Source organism: Procambarus clarkii, chromosome 85, assembly GCF_040958095.1.
Source record: "Procambarus clarkii isolate CNS0578487 chromosome 85, FALCON_Pclarkii_2.0, whole genome shotgun sequence".
Classification (NCBI taxonomy): Eukaryota; Metazoa; Arthropoda; class Malacostraca; order Decapoda; family Cambaridae; genus Procambarus; species Procambarus clarkii.
The window spans coordinates 13,774,916-13,801,433 of NC_091234.1; the positions used below are offsets into that span (position 1 = coordinate 13,774,916).

Sequence of the window (26,518 nt, forward strand, 5' to 3'; positions counted from 1 at the left end):
ACTATTACACCAGCAGGTGTACGAGGTATGAGACACTATGCCACCAGTAAGTGTACGAGGTCTGAGACACTATGACACAATAAGTGTACGAGACCTGAGACACTAGACAGAGTAAGTGAACGAGGCCTGAGACACTAGACTGAGTAAGCGAACGAGGCCTGAGACACTATGACACCAGTAAATGTACGAGGCCTGAGACACTTGATACCTGTAAGTGTACGATGTCTGAGACACTTGACACCAGTAAGTGTACGAGGCCTGAGAAACTTGACACCAGTAAGTGTACAAGCGCTGAGACACTTGACACCAGTAAGTGTACGAGGCCTGAGACACTATGACACCAGTAAGTGAACGAGGCCTGAGACGCTATGACACAGTAAGTAAACGAGGCCTGAGACACTATGACACAGTAAGTGTACGAGGCCTGAGACACTATGACACCAGTAAGTGTATTAGGTCTGAGACACTAGACACCAGTAAGTGTACGAGGTCTGAGACACTATAACAGAGTAAGTGTAAGAGGCCTGAGACACTATGACACAAGTAAGTGTATGAGGCCTGAGACACTATGACACAGTAAGTGAACGAGGCCTGAGACACTATGACACAGTAAGTGTACGAGGGCTGAGACACTATGACACAGTAAGTGTACGACGCCTGAGACACTATGACACAGTAGGTGTACGAGGCCTGAGACACTACGACACCAGTAAGTGTACGAGGGCTGAGACACTATGACACAGTAAGTGTATGACGCCTGAGACACTTTGACACAGTAGGTGTACGAGGCCTGATACACTATGACACAGTAAGTGACCGAGGCCTGAGACACTATGACACAGTAAGTGAACGAGGCCAGAGACACTATGACACAATAAGTGTACGAGGCCTGAGACACTATGACACAGTAAGTGAACGAGGCCTGAGACACTGTGACACAGTAAGTGAACGTGGCCTTAGACACTATGACACAGTAAGTGCACGAGGCCTGAGACACTAGACACCAATAAGTGTTCGAGGTCTGAGACACTGGACACCAGTAAGTGTTCGAGGCCTGAGACAATATGAGACAGTAAGTGTACAAGGCCGGAGAATCTAGACATCAGTAAGTGTTCGAGGCCTGAGACACTAGACACCAGTAAGTGTTCGAGGAATGAGACACTAGAGACCAGTATGTGTTCGAGGCATAAGACAATATGACACAGTAAGTGTACGAGGCGTGAGACACTATGACACCAGAAAGTGTACGAGGCCTGAGATACTATGACACAGTAAGTGAACGAGGCCTCAGACACTATGACACAGTAGGTGTACGAGGCCTGAGACACTATGACACCAGTAGGTGAACGGGGTCAGAGACATGAGACACCAGTAAGTGTACGAGGCCTGAGACACTATGACACAGTAAGTGTACGAGGCCTGAGACACTACGACACCATTAAGTGTACGAGGCCTGAGACACTATGACACAGTAAGTGTACGAGGCCTGAGACACTATGACACCAGAAAGTGTACGTGACCTGAGAAACTATGTTACAGTAAGTGAACGAGGCCTGAGACACTATGACACAGTAAGTGTACGAGGCCTGAGACACTATGACACCAGTAAGTGTACGAGGCCTGAGACTCTATGACACCAGTAAGGGTACGAGGCCTGAAACACTTTGACACAGTAAGTGTACGAGGCCTGAGACACTATGACACCAGTAAGTGTACGAGGTCTGAGACTCTATTACACAGTGAGTGTACGAGGCCTCAAACACTAGACAGAGTAAGTGAACGAAGCCTGAGACACTATGTCACCAGTAAGTGTTCAAGGTATTAGACACTAAACAGAGCAAGAGAACGAGGCATGAGACACTATGACACCAGTAAGCATACGAGGCCTGAGACACTTGACACCAGTAAGTGTACGAGGTCTGAGACACTTGACACCAGTCAGTGTATGAGGTCTGAGACATTTGACACCAGTAGGTGTACAAGGCCTGAGACACTATAACACCAGTAAGTGTACGAGGCCTGAGACACTATGCCACCAGTAAGTGTACGAGGTCTGAGACACTATTACACCAGCAGGTGTACGAGGTATGAGACACTATGACACCAGTAAGTATACATGGTCTGAGACACTATGACACCAGTAAGTGTACGAGGTCTGAGACACTATGACACAGTAAGTGTACGAGACCTGAGACACTAGACAGAGTAAGTGAACGAGGCCTGAGACACTAGACTGAGTAAGCGAACGAGGCCTGAGACACTATGACACCAGTAAGTGAACGTGGCCTGAGACACTAGACAGAGTAAGTGAACGAGGCCTGAGACACTATGACACCAGTAAGTGTACGAGGCCTGAGACACATGACACCAGTAAGTGTACGATTTCTGAGACACTTGACACCAGTAAGTGTACGAGGCCTGAGAAACTTGACACCAGTATGTGTACAAGGTTTGAGACACTTGACACCAGTAAGTGTACGAGGCCTGAGACACTATGACACCAGTAAGTGAACGAGGCTTGAGACACTATGACACAGTAAGTGAACGAGGCCTGAGACACTGAGACACAGTAAGTGTACGAGGCCTGAGACACTATGACACCAGTAAGTGTATGAGGTCTGAGATACTAGACACCAGTAAGTGTTCGAAGCCTGAGACACTATAACAGAGTAAGTGTAAGAGGCCTGAGACACTACGACACAGTAATTGAACGAGGCCTGAGACACTATGACACAGTAAGTGTACGAGGTCTTTGACACTATGACACCAGTATGTGTACGAGGCCGGAGACACTATGACACCAGTAAGTGTACGAGGTCTGAGACACTATGACACAGTAAGTGTACGAGGCCTGAGACGCTATGACACAGTAAGTGTACGACGCCTGAGACACTATGACACATGTAAGTTTAGGAGGCCTGTGACACTATTACACCAGTAAGTGTACGAGGTCTGAGACACTATGACAAATTAAGTGTACGAGGCCTGAGACACTATGACAAATTAAGTGTACGAGGCCTGAGACACTATGACACAGTAAGTTAACGAGGTCTGAGACACTATTACACCAGCAGGTGTACGAGGTATGAGACACTATGCCACCAGTAAGTATACGAGGTCTGAGACACTATGACACCAGTAAGTGTACGAGGTCTGAGACACTATGACACAGTAAGTGTACGAGACCTGAGACACTAGACAGAGTAAGTGAACGAGGCCTGAGACACTAGACTGAGTAAGCGAACGAGGCCTGAGACACTATGACACCAGTATATGTACGAGGCCTGAGACACTTGATACCAGTAAGTGTACGATGTCTGAGACACTTGACACCAGTAAGTGTACGAGGCCTGAGAAACTTGACACCAGTAAGTGTACAAGCGCTGAGACACTTGACACCAGTAAGTGTACGAGGCCTGAGACACTATGACACCAGTAAGTGAACGAGGCCTGAGACGCTATGACACAGTAAGTAAACGAGGCCTGAGACACTATGACACAGTAAGTGTACGAGGCCTGAGACACTATGACACCAGTAAGTGTATTAGGTCTGAGACACTAGACACCAGTAAGTGTACGAGGTCTGAGACACTATAACAGAGTAAGTGTAAGAGGCCTGAGACACTATGACACAAGTAAGTGTATGAGGCCTGAGACACTATGACACAGTAAGTGAACGAGGCCTGAGACACTATGACACAGTAAGTGTACGAGGGCTGAGACACTATGACACAGTAAGTGTACGACGCCTGAGACACTATGACACAGTAGGTGTACGAGGCCTGAGACACTACGACACCAGTAAGTGTACGAGGGCTGAGACACTATGACACAGTAAGTGTATGACGCCTGAGACACTTTGACACAGTAGGTGTACGAGGCCTGATACACTATGACACAGTAAGTGACCGAGGCCTGAGACACTATGACACAGTAAGTGAACGAGGCCAGAGACACTATGACACAATAAGTGTACGAGGCCTGAGACACTATGACACAGTAAGTGAACGAGGCCTGAGACACTGTGACACAGTAAGTGAACGTGGCCTTAGACACTATGACACAGTAAGTGCACGAGGCCTGAGACACTAGACACCAATAAGTGTTCGAGGTCTGAGACACTGGACACCAGTAAGTGTTCGAGGCCTGAGACAATATGAGACAGTAAGTGTACAAGGCCGGAGAATCTAGACATCAGTAAGTGTTCGAGGCCTGAGACACTAGACACCAGTAAGTGTTCGAGGAATGAGACACTAGAGACCAGTATGTGTTCGAGGCATAAGACAATATGACACAGTAAGTGTACGAGGCGTGAGACACTATGACACCAGAAAGTGTACGAGGCCTGAGATACTATGACACAGTAAGTGAACGAGGCCTCAGACACTATGACACAGTAGGTGTACGAGGCCTGAGACACTATGACGCCAGTAAGTGTACGAGGCCTGAGACACTATGACACCAGTAAGTGTACGAGGCCTGAGACACTTTGACACAGTAAGTGTTAGAGGCCTGAGACACTATGACACCAGAAAGTGTACGAGGCCTGAGACGCTATGACACAGTAAATGAACGAGGCCTTAGAAACTAAGACACAGTAGGTGAACGGGGTCTGAGACACGAGACACCAGTAAGTGTACGAGCCCTGAGACACTATGACACCAGTAGGAGAACGGGGTCTGAGACACGAGACACCAGTAAGTGTACGAGGCCTGAGACACTATGACACAGTAAGTGTACGAGGCCTGAGACACTATGACACCAGTAGGAGTACGAGGTCTGAGACACTACGACACCATTAAGTGTACGAGGCCTGAGACACTATGACACCAGAAAGTGTACGTGACCTGAGAAACTATGTTACAGTAATTGAACGAGGCCTGAGACACTATGACACAGTAAGTGTACGAGGCCTGAGACACTATGACACCAGTAAGTGTACGAGGCCTGAGACTCTATGACACCAGTAAGTGTACGAGGCCTGAGACACTTTGACACAGTAAGTGTACGAGACCTGAGACACAATGACATAGTAAGTGTGCGAGGCCTGAGACACTATGACACCAGTAAGTGTACGAGGTCTGAGACGCTATTACACAGTGAGTGTACGAGGTCTGAGACGCTATTACACAGTGAGTGTACGAGGCCTCAAACACTAGACAGAGTAAGTGAACGAAGCCTGAGACACTATGTCACCAGTAAGTGTTCAAGGTATTAGACACTAAACAGAGCAAGAGAAAGAGGGATGAGACACTATGACACCAGTAAGCATACGAGGCCTGAGATACTTGACACCAGTAGGAGTACGAGGTCTGAGACACTTGACACCAGTCAGTGTATGAGGTCTGAGACATTTGACACCAGTAGGTGTACGAGGCCTGAGACACTATAACAGAGTAAGTGTAAGAGGCCTGAGACACTATGACACCAGTAAGTGTACGAGGCCTGAGACACTATGACACAGTAAGTGTACGACGGCTGAGACACTATGACACAGTAAGTGTACGACGCCTGAGACACTATGACACAGTAGGTGTACGAGGCCTGAGACACTACGACACCAGTAAGTGTACGAGGGCTGAGACACTATGACACAGTAAGTGTACGACGCCTGAGACACTATGACACAGTAGGTGTACGAGGCCTGATACACTATGACACAATAAGTGAACGAGGACTGAGACACTATGACACAGTAAGTGAACAAGCCCAGAGACACTATGACACAATAAGTGTACGAGGCCTGAGACACCATGACACAGTAAGTGAAAGAGGCCTTAGACACTGTGACACAGTACGTGAACGTGGCCTGAGACACTATGACACAGTAAGTGAACGAGGCCTGAGACACTAGACACCAATAAGTGTTCGAGGTCTGAGACACTGCTCACCAGTAAGTGTTCGAGGCCTGAGACAATATGACACAGTAAGTGTACAAGGCCAGATACACTATGACACAGTAAGTGTACAAGGCCGGAGAATCTAGACATCAGTAAGTGTTCGAGGCCTGAGACACTAGACACCAGTAACTGTTCGAGGAATGAGACACTAGAGACCAGTATGTGTTCGAGGCATGAGACAATATGACACCAGAAAGTGTACGAGGCCTGAGATACTATGACACAGTAAGTGAACGAGGCCTCAGACACTATGACACAGTAAGTGTACGAGGCCTGAGACACTATGACGCAAGTAAGTGTACGAGGCCTGAGACACTATGACACCAGTAAGTGTACGAGGCCTGAGACACTTTGACACAGTAAGTGTTAGAGGCCTGAGACACTATGACACCAGAAAGTGTACGAGGCCTGAGACGCTATGACACAGTAATTGAACGAAGCCTTACAAACTAAGACGCAGTAGGTGTACGAAGCCTGAGACACTATGACACCTGTAGGTTAACGGGGTCTGAGACATGAGACACCAGTAAGTGTACGAGACCTGAGACACTATGACACAGTAAGTGTACGAGGCCTGAGACACTATGACACCAGTAGGAGTACGAGGTCTGAGACACTACGACACCATTAAGTGTACGAGGCCTGAGACACTATGACACAGTAAGTGTACGAGGCCTGAGACACTATGACACCAAAAAGTGTACGTGACCTGAGAAACTATGTTACAGTAAGTGAACGAGGCCTGAGACACTATGACACAGTAAGTGTAAGAGGCCTGAGACACTATGACACCAGTAAGTGTACGAGGCCTGAGACACTATGACACCAGTAAGTGTACGAGGCCTGAGACACTTTGACACAGTAAGTGTACGAGACCTGAGACACAATGACATAGTAAGTGTGCGAGGCCTGAGACACTATGACACCAGTAAGTGTACGAGGTCTGAGACACAATTACACAGTGAGTGTACGAGGCCTCAAACACTAGACAGAGTAAGTGAACGAAGCCTGAGACACTATGTCACCAGTAAGTGTTCAAGGTATTAGACCCTAAACAGAGCAAGAGAACGAGGCATGAGACACTATGACACCAGTAAGCATACGAGGCCTGAGACACTTGACACCAGTAAGTGTACGAGGTCTGAGACACTTGACACTAGTCAGTGTATGAGGTCTGAGACATTTGACACCAGTAGGTGTACAAGGCCTGAGACACTATAACACCAGTAAGTGTACGAGGCCTGAGACACTATGACACCAGTAAGTGTACGAGGTCTGAGACACTATTACACCAGCAGGTGTACGAGGTATGAGACACTATGACACCAGTAGGTATACGAGGTCTGAGACACTATGCCACCAGTAAGTGTACGAGGTCTGAGACACTATGACACAGTAAGTGTACGAGACCTGAGACACTAGACAGAGTAAGTGAACGAGGCCTGAGACACTAGGCTGAGTAAGCGAACGAGGCCTGAGACACTATGACACCAGTAAGTGAACGTGGCCTGAGACACTAGACAGAGTAAGTGAACGAGGCCTGAGACACTATGTCACCAGTAAGTGAACGTGGCCTGAGACACTAGACAGAGTAAGTGAACGAGGCCTGAGACACTATGACACCAGTAAGTGTACGAGGCCTGAGACACATGGCACCAGTAAGTGTACAATGTCTGAGACACTTGACACCAGTAAGTGTACGAGGCCTGAGAAACTTGACACCAGTAAGTGTACAAGGTTTGAGACACTTGACACCAGTAAGTGTACGAGGCCTGAGACATTATGACACCAGTAAGTGAACGAGGCTTGAGACACTATGACACAGTAAGTGAACGAGGCCTGAGACACTATGACACAGTAAGTGTACGAGGCCTGAGACACTATGACACCAGTAAGTGTATGAGGTCTGAGATACTTGACACCAGTAAGTGTACGAAGCCTGAGACACTATAACAGAGTAAGTGTAAGAGGCCTGAGACACTATGACACCAGTAAGTGTACGAGGCCTGAGACACTACGACACAGTAAATGAACGAGGCCTGAGACACTATGACACAGTAAGTGTACGAGGTCTTTGACACTATGACACCAGTATGTGTACGAGGCCGGAGACACTATGACACCAGTAAGTGTACGAGGCCTGAGACACTATGACACAGTAAGTGTACGAGGCCTGAGACGCTATGACACAGTAAGTGTACGACGCCTGAGACACTATGACACCAGTAAGTGTACGAGGCCGTAGACACTATGACACAGTAGGTGTACGAGGCCTGATACACTATGACACAGGAAGTGAACGAGGCCTGAGACACTATGACACAGTACGTGAACGAGGCCTAAGACACTATGACACAGTATGTGAACGAGGCCTGAGACACTATGACACCAGTAAGTGTACAAGACCTGAGACACTAGACAGAGTAAGTGTACGAGGAATGAGAGACTATGACACCAGTAAGTGTACGAGGCCTGAGACACTATGACACAGTAAGTGAACGAGGCCTGAGAAACTATGACACCAGTAGGTGTACGAGGTCTGAGAAGCTATGACACAGTAAGTGAACGAGGCCTGAGAGACTATGACAAAGTAATTGAAGAAGGTCTGAGACACTATGACACCAGTAAGTGTTCGAGGCCTGAGACAATATAACACAGTAAGTGTACTAGGCCAGATACACTATGAAACAGTAAGTGTACACAGCCTGAGAATACAGACTCCAGTAAGTGTACGAGGTCTGAGACACTATTACACAGAAAGTGAACGAGGCCTGAGACACTATGACACCAGAAAGTGTACGAGGCCTGAGACACTATTACTAAAAAAGTGTACGAGGCCTGAGACACTATGGCTCAATAAGTGTACGAGGCCTGAGACACTATTACACCAGTAAGTGTACGAGGCCTGAGACACTATGACACAGTAAGTGAACGAGGCCTGAGACACTATGACACAGTTAGTGTACGAGGCCTGAGACACTATGACACAGTAAGTGAACGAGGCCTGAGACACTAGACACCAATAAGTGTTCGAGGTCTGAGTCACTGGACACCAGTAAGTGTTCGAGGCCTTAGACAATATGACACAGTAAGTGTACAAGGCCAGATCCACTATGACACAGTAAGTGTACAAGACATGAGAATCTAGATACCAGCAAGTGTACGAATCCTGAGACACTAGGCACCAGTAATGTTCAGGGCCTGAGACACTAGACAACAGTAAGTGTTCGAGGCCTGAGACAATATGACACAGTAAGTGTACGAGGCCTGAGATACTAGACACCAGTAAGCGTACGAGGCCTGAGACACTACAAACCAGTAAGTGTACGAGGCCTGATGTAACACGGGGGGGGGGGGGGTTCTCGAATTATCTTTTCTCCTTTTCCCCCCTCTACCCATATTCTTACTTTTTATTCTCTACAAGGGACTCCAAAACTTTTACTAAAGCCGACTCCACGCCACGTGGTCCTAAGACGATTGACCGTCTTAGGATTCTACAACCCGTATGACGTGACCTAGGCTTTGAGCAAAACCCTAGAGTCGCCTCCGCCGCCACCACCAGACCAGTAACTCTGAGCAATGATCGAGGTCTGGATCGATCATGCTAATTAATCAACCTTGGGGCTTGATCCCCACTATAACCGATGACCTTGAGTGTGGAATTAATTACACGGTAAAGATGACTTCTGATTTGGTGTTAGAATCGGCGCCCAATTCAATTCTGCCTCGTAGGGACCACGTGACCAGGACAAATTCATATACATATACATACACATGGAAATAATAAAAATGCAAATTATTAACTAATTAATTTATTACAAGAAAACTAAAACAAAACCTAAATGGTTATCACTCCCTACTTGACCTGAACGGCAATGAATTGACTATCCCTATAAGAGCTCATAGAGCAACTCTACCTTGGGCGACCAGCTCAGATGTTGGGGGAGGTAAGATGGTTGACCTCTCCCAGTTGATCTCGAGTTCACACTGATCTCCCTCTCTCTGGTCTTCCCCAGACTAGAGCATTGTATTGTTCCGCATCGCTTACCAAGTTACTTAGCAAGGTTTAAGTTATAACAATTAACCTCTGCTGTACTTAATTGATCCAGACTGGTTGAATTATTTTACTGAAGTTAAATTACACAAGCATCTAACGGCAGAGCTGTTCCCGATCACCAAAATGGTTATTTGAACTTTAAGAAATAGTGGACATGTCAACTCTGATGACCTATGACCGCCAGGGCACTCCGCCTTACAACTTAGATCTGATTCGTGACGTCACTGATGGTGACTTAACTCAATAATTAGAATACTCTTGATATTGTACCCAGTAATATTATACAATACAATTTTAATACAAAATGAATAAAGGCTAATTTCTCTAAATAAGTGAATACTATAGAATGGTTCATTATACGAAGCTATGAACAAGGCATCGATTATTTTCACCGCGAATTCCCTGGGGTCAGGTCCCGGGTCACCACGCGGGTCCAGTTTCCCATTCTCTTTTGTCGATAAACCACTCTGGATAATTCTTATAACCAGCCTAGTTTGTTACACTGAGACACTATGACACCAGAAAGTGTACGAGGCCTGAGACACTACACACCTGTAATTGTAAGATACCCGAGACACTCAACACCAATAAGTGTACGAGGCCTGAGACACTACACACCAGTAAGTGTACGAGGACTGAGAAACTAGACACCAGTAAGTGTACGAGGACTGAGAAACTAGACACCAGTAAGTGTACGAGGCCTTAGGCACTAGTCACCAGTAAATGTATGAGGCGTGAGTCACTATGACACCACTAAGTGTACGAGGCTTAAGACATTATGACACCAGTAAGTTTAGGAGGCCTGAGACACTATGACACAATAAGTGTACGAGGCCTGAGACACTATTACACCAGTAAGTGTACGAGGCCTGATACACTATGACTCCAGTAAGTGTACAAAGCCTGAGACACTATGACACCAGTAAGTTTAGGAGGCCTGAGACACTATTACACCAGTAAGTGTACGAGGTCTGAGACACTATGACAAATTAAGTGTACGAGGCCTGAGACACTATGACACAGTAAGTTTACGAGGTCTGAGACACTATTACACCAGCAGGTGTACGAGGTATGAGACACTATGCCACCAGTAAGTATACGAGGTCTGAGACACTATGACACCAGTAAGTGTACGAGGTCTGAGACACTATGACACAGTAAGTGTACGAGGCCTGAGACACTTGACACCAGTAAGTGTACGATGTCTGAGACACTTGCCACCAGTAAGTGTACGAGGCCTGAGAAACTTGACACCAGTAAGTGTACAAGGTCTGAGACACTTGACACCAGTAAGTGTACGAGGCCTGAGACACTATGACACCAGTAAGTGAACGAGGCCTGAGACACTATGACACAGTTAGTGAACGAGGCCTGAGACACTATGACACAGTAAGTGTACGAGGGCTGAGACACTATGACACAGTAAGTGTACGACGCCTGAGACACTATGACACAGTAGGTGTACGAGGCCTGAGACACTATGACACCAGTAAGTGTACGAAGGCTGAGACACATGACACCAGTAAGTGTACGATGTCTGAAACACTTGACACCAGTAAGTGTACGAGGCTTGAGAAACTTGACACCAATAAGTGTACAAGGTCTGAGACACTATGACACAGTAAGTGAACGAGGCCTGAGACACTATGACACAGTAAGTGTAAGAGGCCTGAGACACTATGACACCAGTAAGTGTACGAAGGCTGAGACACATGACACCAGTAAGTGTACGATGTCTGAGACACTTGACACCAGTAAGTGTACGAGGCTTGAGAAACTTGACACCAATAAGTGTACAAGGTCTGAGACACTATGACACAGTAAGTGAACGAGGCCTGAGACACTATGACACAGTAAGTGAACGAGGCCTGAGACACTATGACACAGTAAGTGAACGAGGCCTGAGTCACTGTGACACAGTAAGTGAACGTGGCCTGAGAAACTATGAGACAGTAATTGTACGAGGCCTGAGACACTATGACACCAGTAAGTGTATGAGGTCTGAGACACTAGACACCAGTACGTTTACGAGGCCTGAGACACTATGACACAGTAAGTGTACGAGGCCTGAGACACTATGACACCAGTAAGTGTATGAGGTATGAGACACTAGACACCAGTAAGTGTATGAAGCCTGAGACACTATAACAGAGTAAGTGTAAGAGGCCTGAGACACTATGACACCAGTAAGTGTACGAGGCCTGAGACACTATGACACAGTAATTGAACGAGGCCTGAGACACTATGACACAGTAAGTGTACGAGGTCTTTGACACTATGACACCAGTATGTGTACGAGGCCGGAGACACTATGACACCAGTAAGTGTACGAGACCTGAGACACTGTAACGGAGTAAGTGTAAGAGGCCTGAGACACTATGACACCAGTAAGTGTACGAGGCCTGAGACACTATGACACAGTAATTGAACGAGGCCTGAGACACCTATGACACAGTAAGTGTACGAGGTCTTTGACACTATGACACCAGTATGTGTACGAGGCCGGAGACACTATGACACCAGTAAGTGTACGAGGCCTGAGACACTATGACACAGTAAGTGTACGAGGCTTGAGACACTATGACACAGTAAGTGTACGACGCCTGAGACACTATGACACCAGTAGGTGTACGAGGCCTTAGACACTATGACACAGTAGGTGTACGAGGCCTGTTACACTATGACACAGTAAGTGAACGAGGCCTGAGACACTATGACACAGTAAGTTTACGAGGCCTGAGACACTATGACACAGTAAGTGTACGAGGCCTGAGACACTATGACACCAGTAAGTGTATGAGGTATGAGACACTAGACACCAGTAAGTGTATGAAGCCTGAGACACTATAACAGAGTAAGTGTAAGAGGCCTGAGACACTATGACACCAGTAAGTGTACGAGGCCTGAGACACTATGACACCAGTAAGTGTATGAGGTCTGAGACACTAGACAGCAGTAAGTTTACGAGGCCTGAGACACTATGACACCAGTAAGTGTACGAGGCCTGAGACACTATGACACCAGTAAGTGTACGAGGCCTGAGACACTACGACACAGTAAGTGTACGAGGCCTAAGACACTATGGCACAGTAAGTGTACGAGGGCTGAGACAATATGACACCAGTAAGTGTACTAGGCCTGAGACACTATGATACAGTAGTGGTACGAGGCCTGAGACACTATGGCACAGTAAGTGAACGAGGCCTGAGACACTATGACACAGTAAGTGAACGAGGCCTGAGACACTATGACACAGAAAGTGTACGAGCTCTGAGACAGTATGACACAGTAAGTGCAAGCGGCCTGAGACACTATAACACAGTAGGTGTACGAGGCCTGAGACACAATGACACAGTAAGCGTATGAGGCCTGAAAAACTATGCTACCAGGAAGTGTACGAGGCCTGAGACACTATGACACATTAAGTGTACGAGGCCTGAGACACTATGACACAAGTAAGTGTACGAGGTCTGAGACACTATGACAAAGTAAGTGTACGAGGCCTTAGGCACTAGTCACCAGTAAATGTATGAGGCGTGAGTCACTATGACACCACTAAGTGTACGAGGCTTAAGACATTATGACACCAGTAAGTTTAGGAGGCCTGAGACACTATGACACAATAAGTGTACGAGGCCTGAGACACTATTACACCAGTAAGTGTACGAGGCCTGATACACTATGACTCCAGTAAGTGTACAAAGCCTGAGACACTATGACACCAGTAAGTTTAGGAGGCCTGAGACACTATTACACCAGTAAGTGTACGAGGTCTGAGACACTATGACAAATTAAGTGTACGAGGCCTGAGACACTATGACACAGTAAGTTTACGAGGTCTGAGACACTATTACACCAGCAGGTGTACGAGGTATGAGACACTATGCCACCAGTAAGTATACGAGGTCTGAGACACTATGACACCAGTAAGTGTACGAGGTCTGAGACACTATGACACAGTAAGTGTACGAGGCCTGAGGCACTTGACACCAGTAAGTGTACGATGTCTGAGACACTTGCCACCAGTAAGTGTACGAGGCCTGAGAAACTTGACAGCAGTAAGTGTACAAGGTCTGAGACACTTGACACCAGTAAGTGTACGAGGCCTGAGACACTATGACACCAGTAAGTGAACGAGGCCTGAGACACTATGACACAGTTAGTGAACGAGGCCTGAGACACTATGACACAGTAAGTGTACGAGGGCTGAGACACTATGACACAGTAAGTGTACGACGCCTGAGACACTATGACACAGTAGGTGTACGAGGCCTGAGACACTATGACACCAGTAAGTGTACGAAGGCTGAGACACATGACACCAGTAAGTGTACGATGTCTGAGACACTTGACACCAGTAAGTGTACGAGGCTTGAGAAACTTGACACCAATAAGTGTACAAGGTCTGAGACACTATGACACAGTAAGTGAACGAGGCCTGAGACACTATGACACAGTAAGTGTAAGAGGCCTGAGACACTATGACACCAGTAAGTGTACGAAGGCTGAGACACATGACACCAGTAAGTGTACGATGTCTGAGACACTTGACACCATTAAGTGTACGAGGCTTGAGAAACTTGACACCAATAAGTGTACAAGGTCTGAGACACTATGACACAGTAAGTGAACGAGGCCTGAGACACTATGACACAGTAAGTGAACGAGGCCTGAGACACTATGACACAGTAAGTGAACGAGGCCTGAGTCACTGTGACACAGTAAGTGAACGTGGCCTGAGACACTATGAGACAGTAATTGTACGAGGCCTGAGACACTATGACACCAGTAAGTGTATGAGGTCTGAGACACTAGACACCAGTAAGTTTACGAGGCCTGAGACACTATGACACAGTAAGTGTACGAGGCCTGAGACACTATGACACCAGTAAGTGTATGAGGTATGAGACACTAGACACCAGTAAGTGTATGAAGCCTGAGACACTATAACAGAGTAAGTGTAAGAGGCCTGAGACACTATGACACCAGTAAGTGTACGAGGCCTGAGACACTATGACACAGTAATTGAACGAGGCCTGAGACACTATGACACAGTAAGTGTACGAGGTCTTTGACACTATGACACCAGTATGTGTACGAGGCCGGAGACACTATGACACCAGTAAGTGTACGAGACCTGAGACTCTGTAACGGAGTAAGTGTAAGAGGCCTGAGACACTATGACACCAGTAAGTGTACGAGGCCTGAGACACTATGACACAGTAATTGAACGAGGCCTGAGACACCTATGACACAGTAAGTGTACGAGGTCTTTGACACTATGACACCAGTATGTGTACGAGGCCGGAGACACTATGACACCAGTAAGTGTACGAGGCTTGAGACACTATGACACAGTAAGTGTACGAGGCTTGAGACACTATGACACAGTAAGTGTACGACGCCTGAGACACTATGACACCAGTAAGTGTACGAGGCCTTAGACACTATGACACAGTAGGTGTACGAGGCCTGTTACACTATGACACAGTAAGTGAACGAGGCCTGAGACACTATGACACAGTAAGTGAACGAGGCCTGAGTCACTGTGACACAGTAAGTGTACGAGGCCTGAGACACTATGACACCAGTAAGTGTATGAGTTCTGAGACACTAGACAGCAGTAAGTTTATGAGGCCTGAGACACTATGACACCAGTAAGTGTACGAGGCCTGAGACACTATGACACCAGTAAGTGTACGAGGCCTGAGACACTACGACACAGTAAGTGTACGAGGCCTAAGACACTATGACACAGTAAGTGTACGAGGGCTGAGACAATATGACACCAGTAAGTGTACGAGGCCTGAGACACTATGATACAGTAGTGGTACGAGGCCTGAGACACTATGGCACAGTAAGTGAACGAGGCCTGAGACACTATGACACAATAAGTGAACGAGGCCTGAGACACTATGACACAGAAAGTGTACGAGCTCTGAGACTTTATGACACAGTAAGTGCAAGCGGCCTGAGACACTATAACACAGTAGGTGTACGAGGCCTGAGACACAATGACACAGTAAGCGTATGAGGCCTGAAAAACTATGCTACCAGGAAGTGTACGAGGCCTGAGACACTATGACACAGTAAGTGTACGAGGCCTGAGACACAATGACACAGTAAGTTTACGAGGTCTGAAACACTATTACATCAGCAGGTGTACGAGGTATGAGACACTATGACACCAGTAAGTATACGAGGTCTGAGACACTATGACACCAGTAAGTGTACGAGGTCTGAGACACTATGAAACAGTAAGTGTACGAGGTCTGAGACACTATGACACAGTAAGTGTACGAGACCTGAGACACTAGACAGAGTAAGTGTACGATGTCTGAGACACTTGACACCAGTAATTGTACGAGGCCTGAGAAACTTGACACCAGTAAGTGTACAAGGTTTGAGACACTTTACACCAGTAATTGTACGAGGCCTGAGACACTATGACACCAGTAAGTGAACGAGGCTTGAGACACTATGACACAGTAAGTGAACGAGGCCTGAGACCCTATGACACAGTAAGTGTACGAGGCCTGAGACACTATGACACCAGTAAGTGTATGAGGTATGAGACACTAGACACCAGTAAGTGTATGAAGCCTGAGACACTATAACAGAGTAAGTGTAAGAGGCCTGAGACACTATGACACCAGTAAGTGTACGAGGCCTGAGACACTATGACACAGTAATTGAACGAGGCCTGAGACACTATGACACAGTAAGTGTACGAGGTCTTTGACATTATGACACCAGTATGTGTACGAGGCCGGAGACACTATGACACCAGTAAGTGTACGAGGCCTGAGACACTATGACACAGTAAGTGTACGAGGCCTGATACACTATGACTCAGTAAGTAAACTAGGCCTGAAACACTATGACACAGTAAGTGAACGAGGCCTAAGGCACTATGACACAGTAGGTGTACGAGGCCTGATACACTATGACACAGTAAGTAAACTAGGCCTGAAACACTATGACACAGTAAGTGAACGAGGCCTGAGACACTATGACACCAGTAAGTGTACAAGACCTGAGACACTAGACAGAGTAAGTGAACGAGGAATGAGAGACTATGACACCAGTAAGTGTACGAGCTCTAAGACACTATGACACAGTAAGTGAACGAGGCCTGAGACACTGTGACACAGTAAGTGAACGAGGCATGAGACACTATGACAAAGTACGTGAACGAGGCCTGAGACACTATGACACAGTAAGTGAACGAGGTCTGAGACACTATGACACAGTAAGTGAACGAGGCCTGAGAGACTATGACAAAGTAATTGAAGGAGGTCTGAGACACTATGACACCAGTAAGTGTTCGAGGCCTGAGACAATATAACACAGTAAGTGTACTAGGCCAGATACACTATGACACAGAAAGTGTACACGGCCTGAGAATACAGACTCCAGTAAGTGTACGAGGTCTGAGACACTAGACAAAAGTAAGTGAACTTGGCCTGAGACACTATGACACAGTAAGATATCTTGAGGTTATCTTGAGATGATTTCGGGGCTTTTTAGTGTCCCCGCGGCCCGGTCCTCGACCAGGCCTCCACCCCCAGGAAGCAGCCCGTGACAGTTGACTAACACCCAGGTACCTATTTTACTGCTAGGTAACAGGGGCATAGGGTGAAAGAAACTCTGCCCATTGTTTCTCGCCGGCGCCTGGGATCGAACCCAGGACCACAGGATCACAATCCCTGCGTGCTGTCCGCTCGGCCGACCGGCTTCCAGTAAGTGTACGAGGCCTGAGAAACTAGACACCAGTAAGTGTACGAGGCCTTAGGCACTAGTCACCAGTAAATGTATGAGGCGTGAGTCACTATGACACCACTAAGTGTACGAGGCTTAAGACTTTATGACACCAGTAAGTGTACGAAGCCTGAGACACTATGACACCAGAAAGTGTACGAGGCCTGAGACACAATGACTCCAGTAAGTGTACAAAGCCTGAGACACTATGACACCAGTAAGTTTAGGAGGCTTGAGACACTATTACTCAAAAAGTGTACGAGGCCTGAGACACTATGACACAATAAGTGTACGAGGCCTGAGACACTATTACACCAGTAAGTGTACGAGGCCTGAGACACTATGACACAGTACGCGAACGAGGCCTGAGACACTATAACACAGTAGGTGTACGAGGTCTGAGGCACTATGACACAGTAAGTGAACGAGGCCTGAGACACTAGACACCAATAAGTGTTCGAGGTCTGAGTCACTGAACACCAGTAAGTGTTCGACGCCTTAGACAATATGACACAGTAAGTGTACAAGGCCAGATCCACTATGACACAGTAAGTGTACAAGGCCTGAGAATCTAGATACCAGCAAGTGTACGAATCCTGAGACACTAGACACCAGTAATGTTCAAGGCCTGAGACACTAGACACCAGTAAGTGTTCGAGGCCTGAGACAATATGACACAGTAAGTGTACAAGGTCTGAGATACTAGACACCAGTTAGCGTACTAGGCCTGAGACACTACAAATCAGTAAGTGTACGAGGCCTGATGTAACACGGGGGGGGGGGGTTTCTCGAATTATCTTTTCTCCTTTTCCCCCCTCTACCCGTATTCTTACTTTTTATTCTCTACAAGGGACTCCAAAACTTTTACTAAAGCCGACTCAACGCCACGTGGTCCTAAGACGATTGACCGTCTTAGGATTCTACAACCCGTATGACGTGACCTAGGCTTTGAGCAAAACCCTAGAGTCGCCTCCGCTGCCACCACCAGACCAGTAACACAGCAATGATCGAGGTCTGGATCGATCATGCTAATTAATCAACCTTGGGGCTTGATCCCCACTATAACCGATGACCTTGAGTGTGGAATTAATTACACGGTAAAGATGACTTCCGATTTGGTGTTAGAATCGGCGCCCAATTCCACTCTGCCTCGTAGGGACCCCGTGACCAGGACAAATTCATATACATATACATACACATGGAAATAATAAAAATGCAAATTATTAACTAATTAATTTATTACATGAAAACTAAAACAAAATCTAAATGGTTATCACTCTCTACTTGACCTGAACGGCAATGAATTGACTATCCCTATAAGAGCTCATAGAGCAACTCTACCTTGGGCGACCAGCTCAGATCTTGGGGGAGGTAAGATGGTTGACCTCTCCCAGTTGATCTCGAGTTCACACTGATCTCCCTCTCTCTGGTCTTCCCCAGACTAGAGCATTGTATTGTTCCGCATCGCTTACCAAGTTACTTAGCAAGGTTTAAGTTATAACAATTAACCTCTGTTGTACTTAATTGATCCAGACTGGTTGAATTATTTTACTGAAGTTAAATTACACAAGCATCTAACGGCAGAGCTGTTCCCGATCACCAAAATGGTTATTTGAAGTTTAAGAAATAGTGGACATGTCAACTCAGATGACCTCTGACCACCAGGGCACTCCGCCTTACAACTTAGATCTGATTCGTGACGTCACTGATGGTGACTTAACTCAATAATTAGAATACTCTTGATATTGTACCCAGTAATATTATACAATACAATTTTAATACAAAATGTATAAAGGCTAATTTCTCTAAATAAGTGAATGCTATAGAATGGTTCATTATACGAAGCTATGAACAAGGCGTCGATTATTTTCACCGCGAATTCCCTGGGGTCAGGTCCCAGGTCACCACGCGGGTCCAGTTTCCCATTCTCTTTTGTCGATAAACCACTCTGGATAATTCTTACAACCAGCCTAGTTTGTTACACTGAGACACTATGACACCAGAAAGTGTACGAGGCCTGAGACACTACACACCTGTAATTGTAAGATACCCGAGACACTATGACGCCAGTAAGTGTACGAGGCCTGAGACACTATGACACCAGTAAGTGTACGAGGCCTGAGACAATTTGACACAGTAAGTGTACGAGGCCTGAGACGCTATGACACAGTAAGTGAATGAGGCCTTAGAAACTAAGACACAGTAGGTGTGCGAGGCCTGAGACACGAGACACCAGTAAGTGTACGAGGCCTGAGACACTAAGACACAGTAAGTGTGCGAGGCCTGAGACACTATGACACCAGTAGGAGTACGAGGTCTGAGACACTACAACACCATTAAGTGTACGAGGCCTGAGACACTATGACACAGTAAGTGTGCGAGGCCTGAGACACTATGACACCAGTAGGAGTACGAGGTCTGAGACACTACGACACCATTAAGTGTACGAGGTCTGAGACACTACGACACCATTAAGTGTACGAGGCCTGAGACACTATGACACAGTAAGTGTACGAGACCTGAGACACAATGACATAGTAAGTGTGCGAGGCCTGAGACACTATGACACCAGTAAGTGTACGAGGTCTGAAACGCTATTACACAGTAAGTGTACGAGGCCTGAAACACTAGACAGAGTAAGTGAACGAAGCCTGAGACACTATGTCACCAGTAAGTGTTCAAGGTATTAGACACTAAACAGAGCAAGAGAACGAGGCATGAGACACTATGACACCAGTAAGTGTACGAGGTCTGAGACACTTGACACCAGTAAGTGTATGAGGCCTAAGACCCTTGACACCAGTATGTGTCTGAGGTCTGAGACATTTGACACCAGTAGGTGTACAAGGCCTGAGACACTATAACACCAGTAAGTGTACGAGGTCTGAGACACTAGACACCAGTAATTGTACGAGGCCCGAGACACTAGACTGAGTAAGTGAACGAGGCCTGAGAAACTATGACACCAGTAAGTGTATGAGGTCTGAGACACTTGACACCAGTAAGTGTATGAGGTCTGAGACACTTGACACCAGTAAGTGTACGAGGCCTGAGGCACTATGACACCAGTAAGTGAACGAGGCCTGAGACACTATGACACAGTAAGTGAACGAGGCCTGAGACACTATGACAGAGTAAGTGTACGAGGCCTGAGACACTATGACACCAGTAAGTGTACGAGGCCTGAGACACTTTGACACAGTAAGTGAACGAGGCCTGAGACACTATTACACAGTAAGTGTACGAGGCCTTAGACACTATGACAAAGTGTACTAGGCCTGAGACACTATGACACCAGAAAGTGTATGAGGCCTGAGACACTATGACACAGTAAGTGAACTAGGCCTGAGACACTATGACACAGTAAGTGTACGAGGCCTTAGACAATATGACAAAAGTATGTGTACGATGCCTGAGACACTATGACACCAGTAAGTGTACGAGGCCTGTGACACTATGATACAGTAAGTGTACGAGGCCTGAGATACTATGGCACAATAAGTGTACGACGCCTGAGACACTATGACACAAGGAAGTGTACGAGGCCTGAGACACTATGACACAGTAAGTGAACTAGGCCTAAGACACTATGACACAGTAAGTGAACGTGGCCTGAGATACTATGACACAGTAAGTGAACGAGGCCTGAGACACTACGACACAGTATGTGAACGAGGCCTGAGACACTATGACACAATAAGTGTACGAGGCCTGAGACACTATGACACAGTAAGTGAACGAGGCCTGATGCACTATGACACAGTAGGTTTACGAGGTCTAAGACACTATAACACCAGTAAGTGTAGGAGGTCTGAGACACTAGACACCAGTAATTGTACGAGGCCCGAGACACTGTGACACCAGTAGGTGTACGAGACCTTAGAAACTATGAGACAGCAAGTGTACGAGGCCTGAGACACTACACACCTGTAAGTGAACGAGGCCTGAGACACTAGACACCAGTAAGTGTACGAGGCCTGAGACATTATGACACCAGTACGTGTACGAGGCCTGAGACACTACTCACCAGTGAGTGTTCGAGGCCTGAGACACTAGACACCAATATGTGTACGAGGTTTCAGACACTATGACACAGTAAGTGAACGAGGCCTGAGACACTATGACAGTAAGTTTACGAGGTCTAAGACACTATGACACCAGTAAGTGTAGGAGGTCTGAGACACTAGACACCAGTAATTGTACGAGGCCTGAGACAATATGACACAGTAAGTGTACGAGGGCTGAGACACTATGACACCAGTAGGTGTACGAGGCCTGAGATACTATGACACAGTAGGGGTACGAGGCCTGAGACAATATGACACAGTAAGTGAACGAGGCCTGAGACACTATGACACAGTAAGTGAACGAGGCCTGAGACACTATGACACAGTAAGTGTACGAGGCTTGAGACACTATGGCACAGTAAGTGAACGATGCCTGAGACACTATGACACAATAAGTGTACGAGGCCTGAGACACTATGACACAGTAAGTGAACGAGGCTAGAGACACTATGACACAATAAGTGTACGAGGTCTGAGACACTATGACACAGTAAGTGAACGAGGCTAGAGACACTATGACACAGTAAGTGTACGAGGTCTGAGACACTATGACACAGTAAGTAAACGAGGCCTGAGACACTATGACACAGTAAGAGTACGAGGCCTGAGACAATATGACACAGTAACTGAACGAGGCCTGAGACACTATGACACCAATACGTGTATGATGCCTGAGACTACACACCAGTAAGTGTATGAGGCCTGAGGCACTAGTCACCAGTAAGTGTACGAGGCCTGAGACACTATAACACCAGTAAGTGTACGAGGCGTAAGACACAATGACACCAGTAAGTGTACGAGGCCTGAGACACTATGATACCAGAAAGTGAACGAGTCGTGACACACTAGACACCAATAAGTGTACTTGGCCTGAGACACTATGGCACCAGAAAGCGTTTCAAGCCTGAGACACTATGGCACCAGAAAGTGTGCGAGGCCTGAGACACTATGGCACCAGAAAGTGTGCGAGGCCTGAGACACTATGACACCAGAAAGTGTGCGAGGCCTGAGACACTATGCCACCAGTAAATGTACGAGGCCTGAGACACTATTACTCAAAAAGTGTACGAGGCCTGAGACACTGTGACACAGTAAGTGTACGAGGCCTGAGACACTATTACTCAAAAAGTGTACGAGGCCTGAGACACTATGACACCAGGAAGTGTACGTGGCCTGAGACACTATTACTCAAAAAGTGTACGAGGCCTGAGACACTGTTACACAGTAAGTGTACGAGGCCTGAGACACTACACACCAGTAAGTGTACGAGTCCTGAGACACTACACACCAGTAAGTGTACGAGTCCTGAGACACTACACACCAGTAAGTGTACGAGTCCTGAGACACTACACACCAGTAAGTGTACGAGTCCTGAGACACTACACACCAGTAAGTGTACGAGTCCTGAGACACTACACACCAGTAAGTGTACGAGTCCTGAGACACTACACACCAGTAAGTGTACGAGTCCTGAGATGCTAGACACCAGTAAGTGTATGAGTCCTTAGACAATAGACACCAGTTAGTATACGAGGCCTAACACACTAGACACCAGTTAGTGTACGAGGCCTGACTCTTTAGACACCACTAAGTGTACGAAGCCTGTTTTGACGAATCATTCATTACTGGTGTTCAGGAAGAGTTAACATTGCTGCCTGCCTCCGCAGATCCAATTTTTTTCGTTAGAAATTGACAAAAATGGTGATGTGTGCAGGAGCGTGTGGCGGGGGCGGCCATGGTGGGCGGCGTGGGGTCCAGCTGGCTCTACCTACTGAGAGGACCACTGAACCAGAGCTTGCCGGCTCTCCCCCGCACTGTGTGGCGGCAGATGTTCGTCGGTGTGTGGTACCTCTATTGTCTCATCATCAGTGGCGCCTACACCTGCAACCTCATAGCCATCTTCACCAGACCAACCTATCCACAGCACCTCCACACTCTCCAGCACCTGGTTGACAGTCACTACAGGTAAAGTTCCCAGTACCTGGTTGACAGTCACTACAGGTAAAGTCCCCATTACCTGGTTGACAGTCACTACAGGCAAAGTTCCAAGCATCTGGTCGACAGTCACTTCAGGTAAAGTCCAGAGTACCTTGTTGACAGTCACTGCAGGTAAAGTCCCCAGTACCCACAGTACCTCCACACTCTTGACAACGTGGTTGACAGTCACTACAGGCAAAATCCTCAGCATCTGGTTGAGAGTCACTTCAGGTAAAGTCCAGAGTACTTTGTTGACAGTCTCTACAAGTAAAGTTCCCAGTACCCACAGTACCTCCACACTCTCCACAACCTGGTTGACAGTCACTATTGATAAAGTCCCTATTACCTGGTTGACAGTCACTACAGGTAAAGTCCCCAGTACCCACAGCACCGCCACACTCTCCAGCAACTGGTTGATAGTCACTACAGGTAAAGTCCCCAGTATTTGGTTGACAGTCACTGCAGGTAAGGTCCCCAGTACTTGGTTGACAGCCACTACAGGTGTAATGATCTGTGCAGACCATAGCTTCTCCCCTTTTCCATTTTTTTCCTTCCCCTTCTCCTTCTTCTCCTCTCCTCTTTCTTCCCGCTCCCCTTTCTCCCCTCTCCCCTTGCCGTCGATCGTCTCCCCCTCCCTTGTTCATCCCTCTCTTATTTTCCTTCCCATCCCCTCCCTGATCATTCTTTCTCACCCCCCCCCTTGTTGGCCGTTCCTGCCATATTCTACTCGAGTCAAGAGATCCCTGGTGACTTGACAGTCCTTCAAATTTCCAGGCCCACTCCCAGCCCATTCTATTCCCATTCATTTCCTTCTCTACCCTTCCCCCCTCCCCCCACCACTCTGCTCCCCTCTTCCCCCTGTCCTCTATACCAGTGACGAACTGGAGGGCCAATAACCTCGGTGCCATAAACCCGTACTCTCAAGTTACCCCTTGAGTGGCCAGCGCAGCTTTCCCACGAGTTAGTTGTTACGGCTTATTCCAAGTAAGTAATTATCAAACGAAGGCACCAAACCGGGAAGGCTATGTAGCACCATCAAATATGCGGGATAATCAGAGGGCGCTGAATATCACCAAGGATGCCAAAACGAGAACAGAAACGCATAAGACGAACGAAATCAATAGTATATGAGTCACCAAGAATACTATCGAGGTTCAAGCGACCACGGGGGACGGTCGGAAAACAAGACACACGTTCGTCCCGTAAATCAGGACATTCAACAAGGATATGCACGACCGTAAGAGGGACAATGCAATTTGGACAATAAGGAGCAGGGCGGCACTCCATCAAGTGACCATGGGTTGAGCGAGTATGGCCAATATGCAACCTCGCCAGAGCCGTTTCCCATCGCTGGTTACGGTGGTAGGAGGACGGCCAATCCGGAGGTAAGGGACACATAGGTGCAATCAGGAAAAACAACAGAGTAGCCTACACCGTCCACAGACTTAGATCCATCGGTGAAGACGGAAACGGAGCGGGAGTGAGAAGAAAAGTCCTCAAGGAAAAGGCGTTTTAGAACAGTAGGAGGGGTAAAAGCTTTAGTGATGCAGGCTAAGGATGTACAAAACTGCGGAAGGTGGACTCTCCACGGGGGCAAAAAGGAACAACACGAGGAGAAATATTAGAAATATGAACTGAAAGAGAATGGCTTATTCCAAGTTACATGAGTTTTCTGTCAAGAGAAACAGACCCTTATGGTCAAGCCTGGAGCTGATTGGTTGAAAACCAGGGAGGCCTAGGAGACGGGGTTAGGCTCATGGCACTGTTTGGTCTAAGACTCAAGAGGCGGAGTCCCCCAGGGTAGTGTCAGACAACCATTGGCCAAGCCTCCCGAACACCCAGTTTGGTTTGAATTCATTGGCTCTAGTCTTTGGAAGGCGGGGATTTATTTGGGCCTAAGAAACTAGGTGGGTAGAGTTTGTTGTCCACTGGTAAGCTTGTTAAAAAAAAAAGTTGTCTTGGGCAGAACTTGGAGATAGGTCCCATCAGGGCCTTAGAGCAGCTGTCACCATCTCTAGTTAGATTGAATTATTTGATTGTAAATGCCTTTTTGCTCAAGCGTTAGCTTAGGAATATTTGATTGCACAAACAACAACAGATCGCTCGAGTTGTAATTTTATTCACGACGCAATTCTACATTGAACGAAGCAGGAGCAGATTGATTCGGTGATGGCATTTCCAATTGATTTAGAACTTTGTTCGCGATTTCTAAGCACAAATCTTCAATCATTATTAACTCTTCGTTGTAGATTTCTGCTATGAAATCCATGTCCATATTTGAATTTTCCTTCGTGTTCAATGGATAATATTTTCAGCAATGTGCGATTTATATTTCTCCTATAACTCTGTTGGAGATGAATGAGAGCATGCGGTCAATATGATTGCAAACAATGCCCGAATTTGATTTGGATGTGACGTGTTGGACATGTCATTAATGCATACATCCCAGTGTCATTCGTTCTCCAATAAATTCAGAGCATGACATGCACTACGGAAAGTGGCATGTGTTACGCCGTTGACAAATCTCAATGGCTGGAAAGACGTTGGAACGGGCACATTTACCAACAGTATGCAAAGAAAGAAGCATTCATCTTGATTGGGATGCACGGTGTACAGTCTGCCTATCGTAGTTTATTTAAATATGCCAGATTGTCCATCGAATCGCTCTCCTTGTTTGCGTCGTTCAAATTATTTTCTACTGACATTCCACGTGTAATACGTAGGGACTTCCGAATTCAGCAGTGTTTTTGCAAACG

The 26,518-nt window shown here is 46.8% G+C and overlaps 1 protein-coding gene across 1 annotated transcript in view; it reads left to right on the top strand.

Annotated features, from left to right (window-relative positions):
* LOC138358694 (glutamate receptor ionotropic, delta-2-like) overlaps positions 1-23,754 on the top strand; it is a 138,263-nt gene extending 114,509 nt beyond the window's left edge. The window contains exon 2 of the mRNA XM_069316849.1: positions 23,500-23,754. Coding sequence (XP_069172950.1) covers positions 23,500-23,754 — 255 coding nt within the window. The remainder of the gene's footprint in view (positions 1-23,499) is intronic.
* Positions 23,755-26,518: the final 2,764 nt, after the last annotated feature.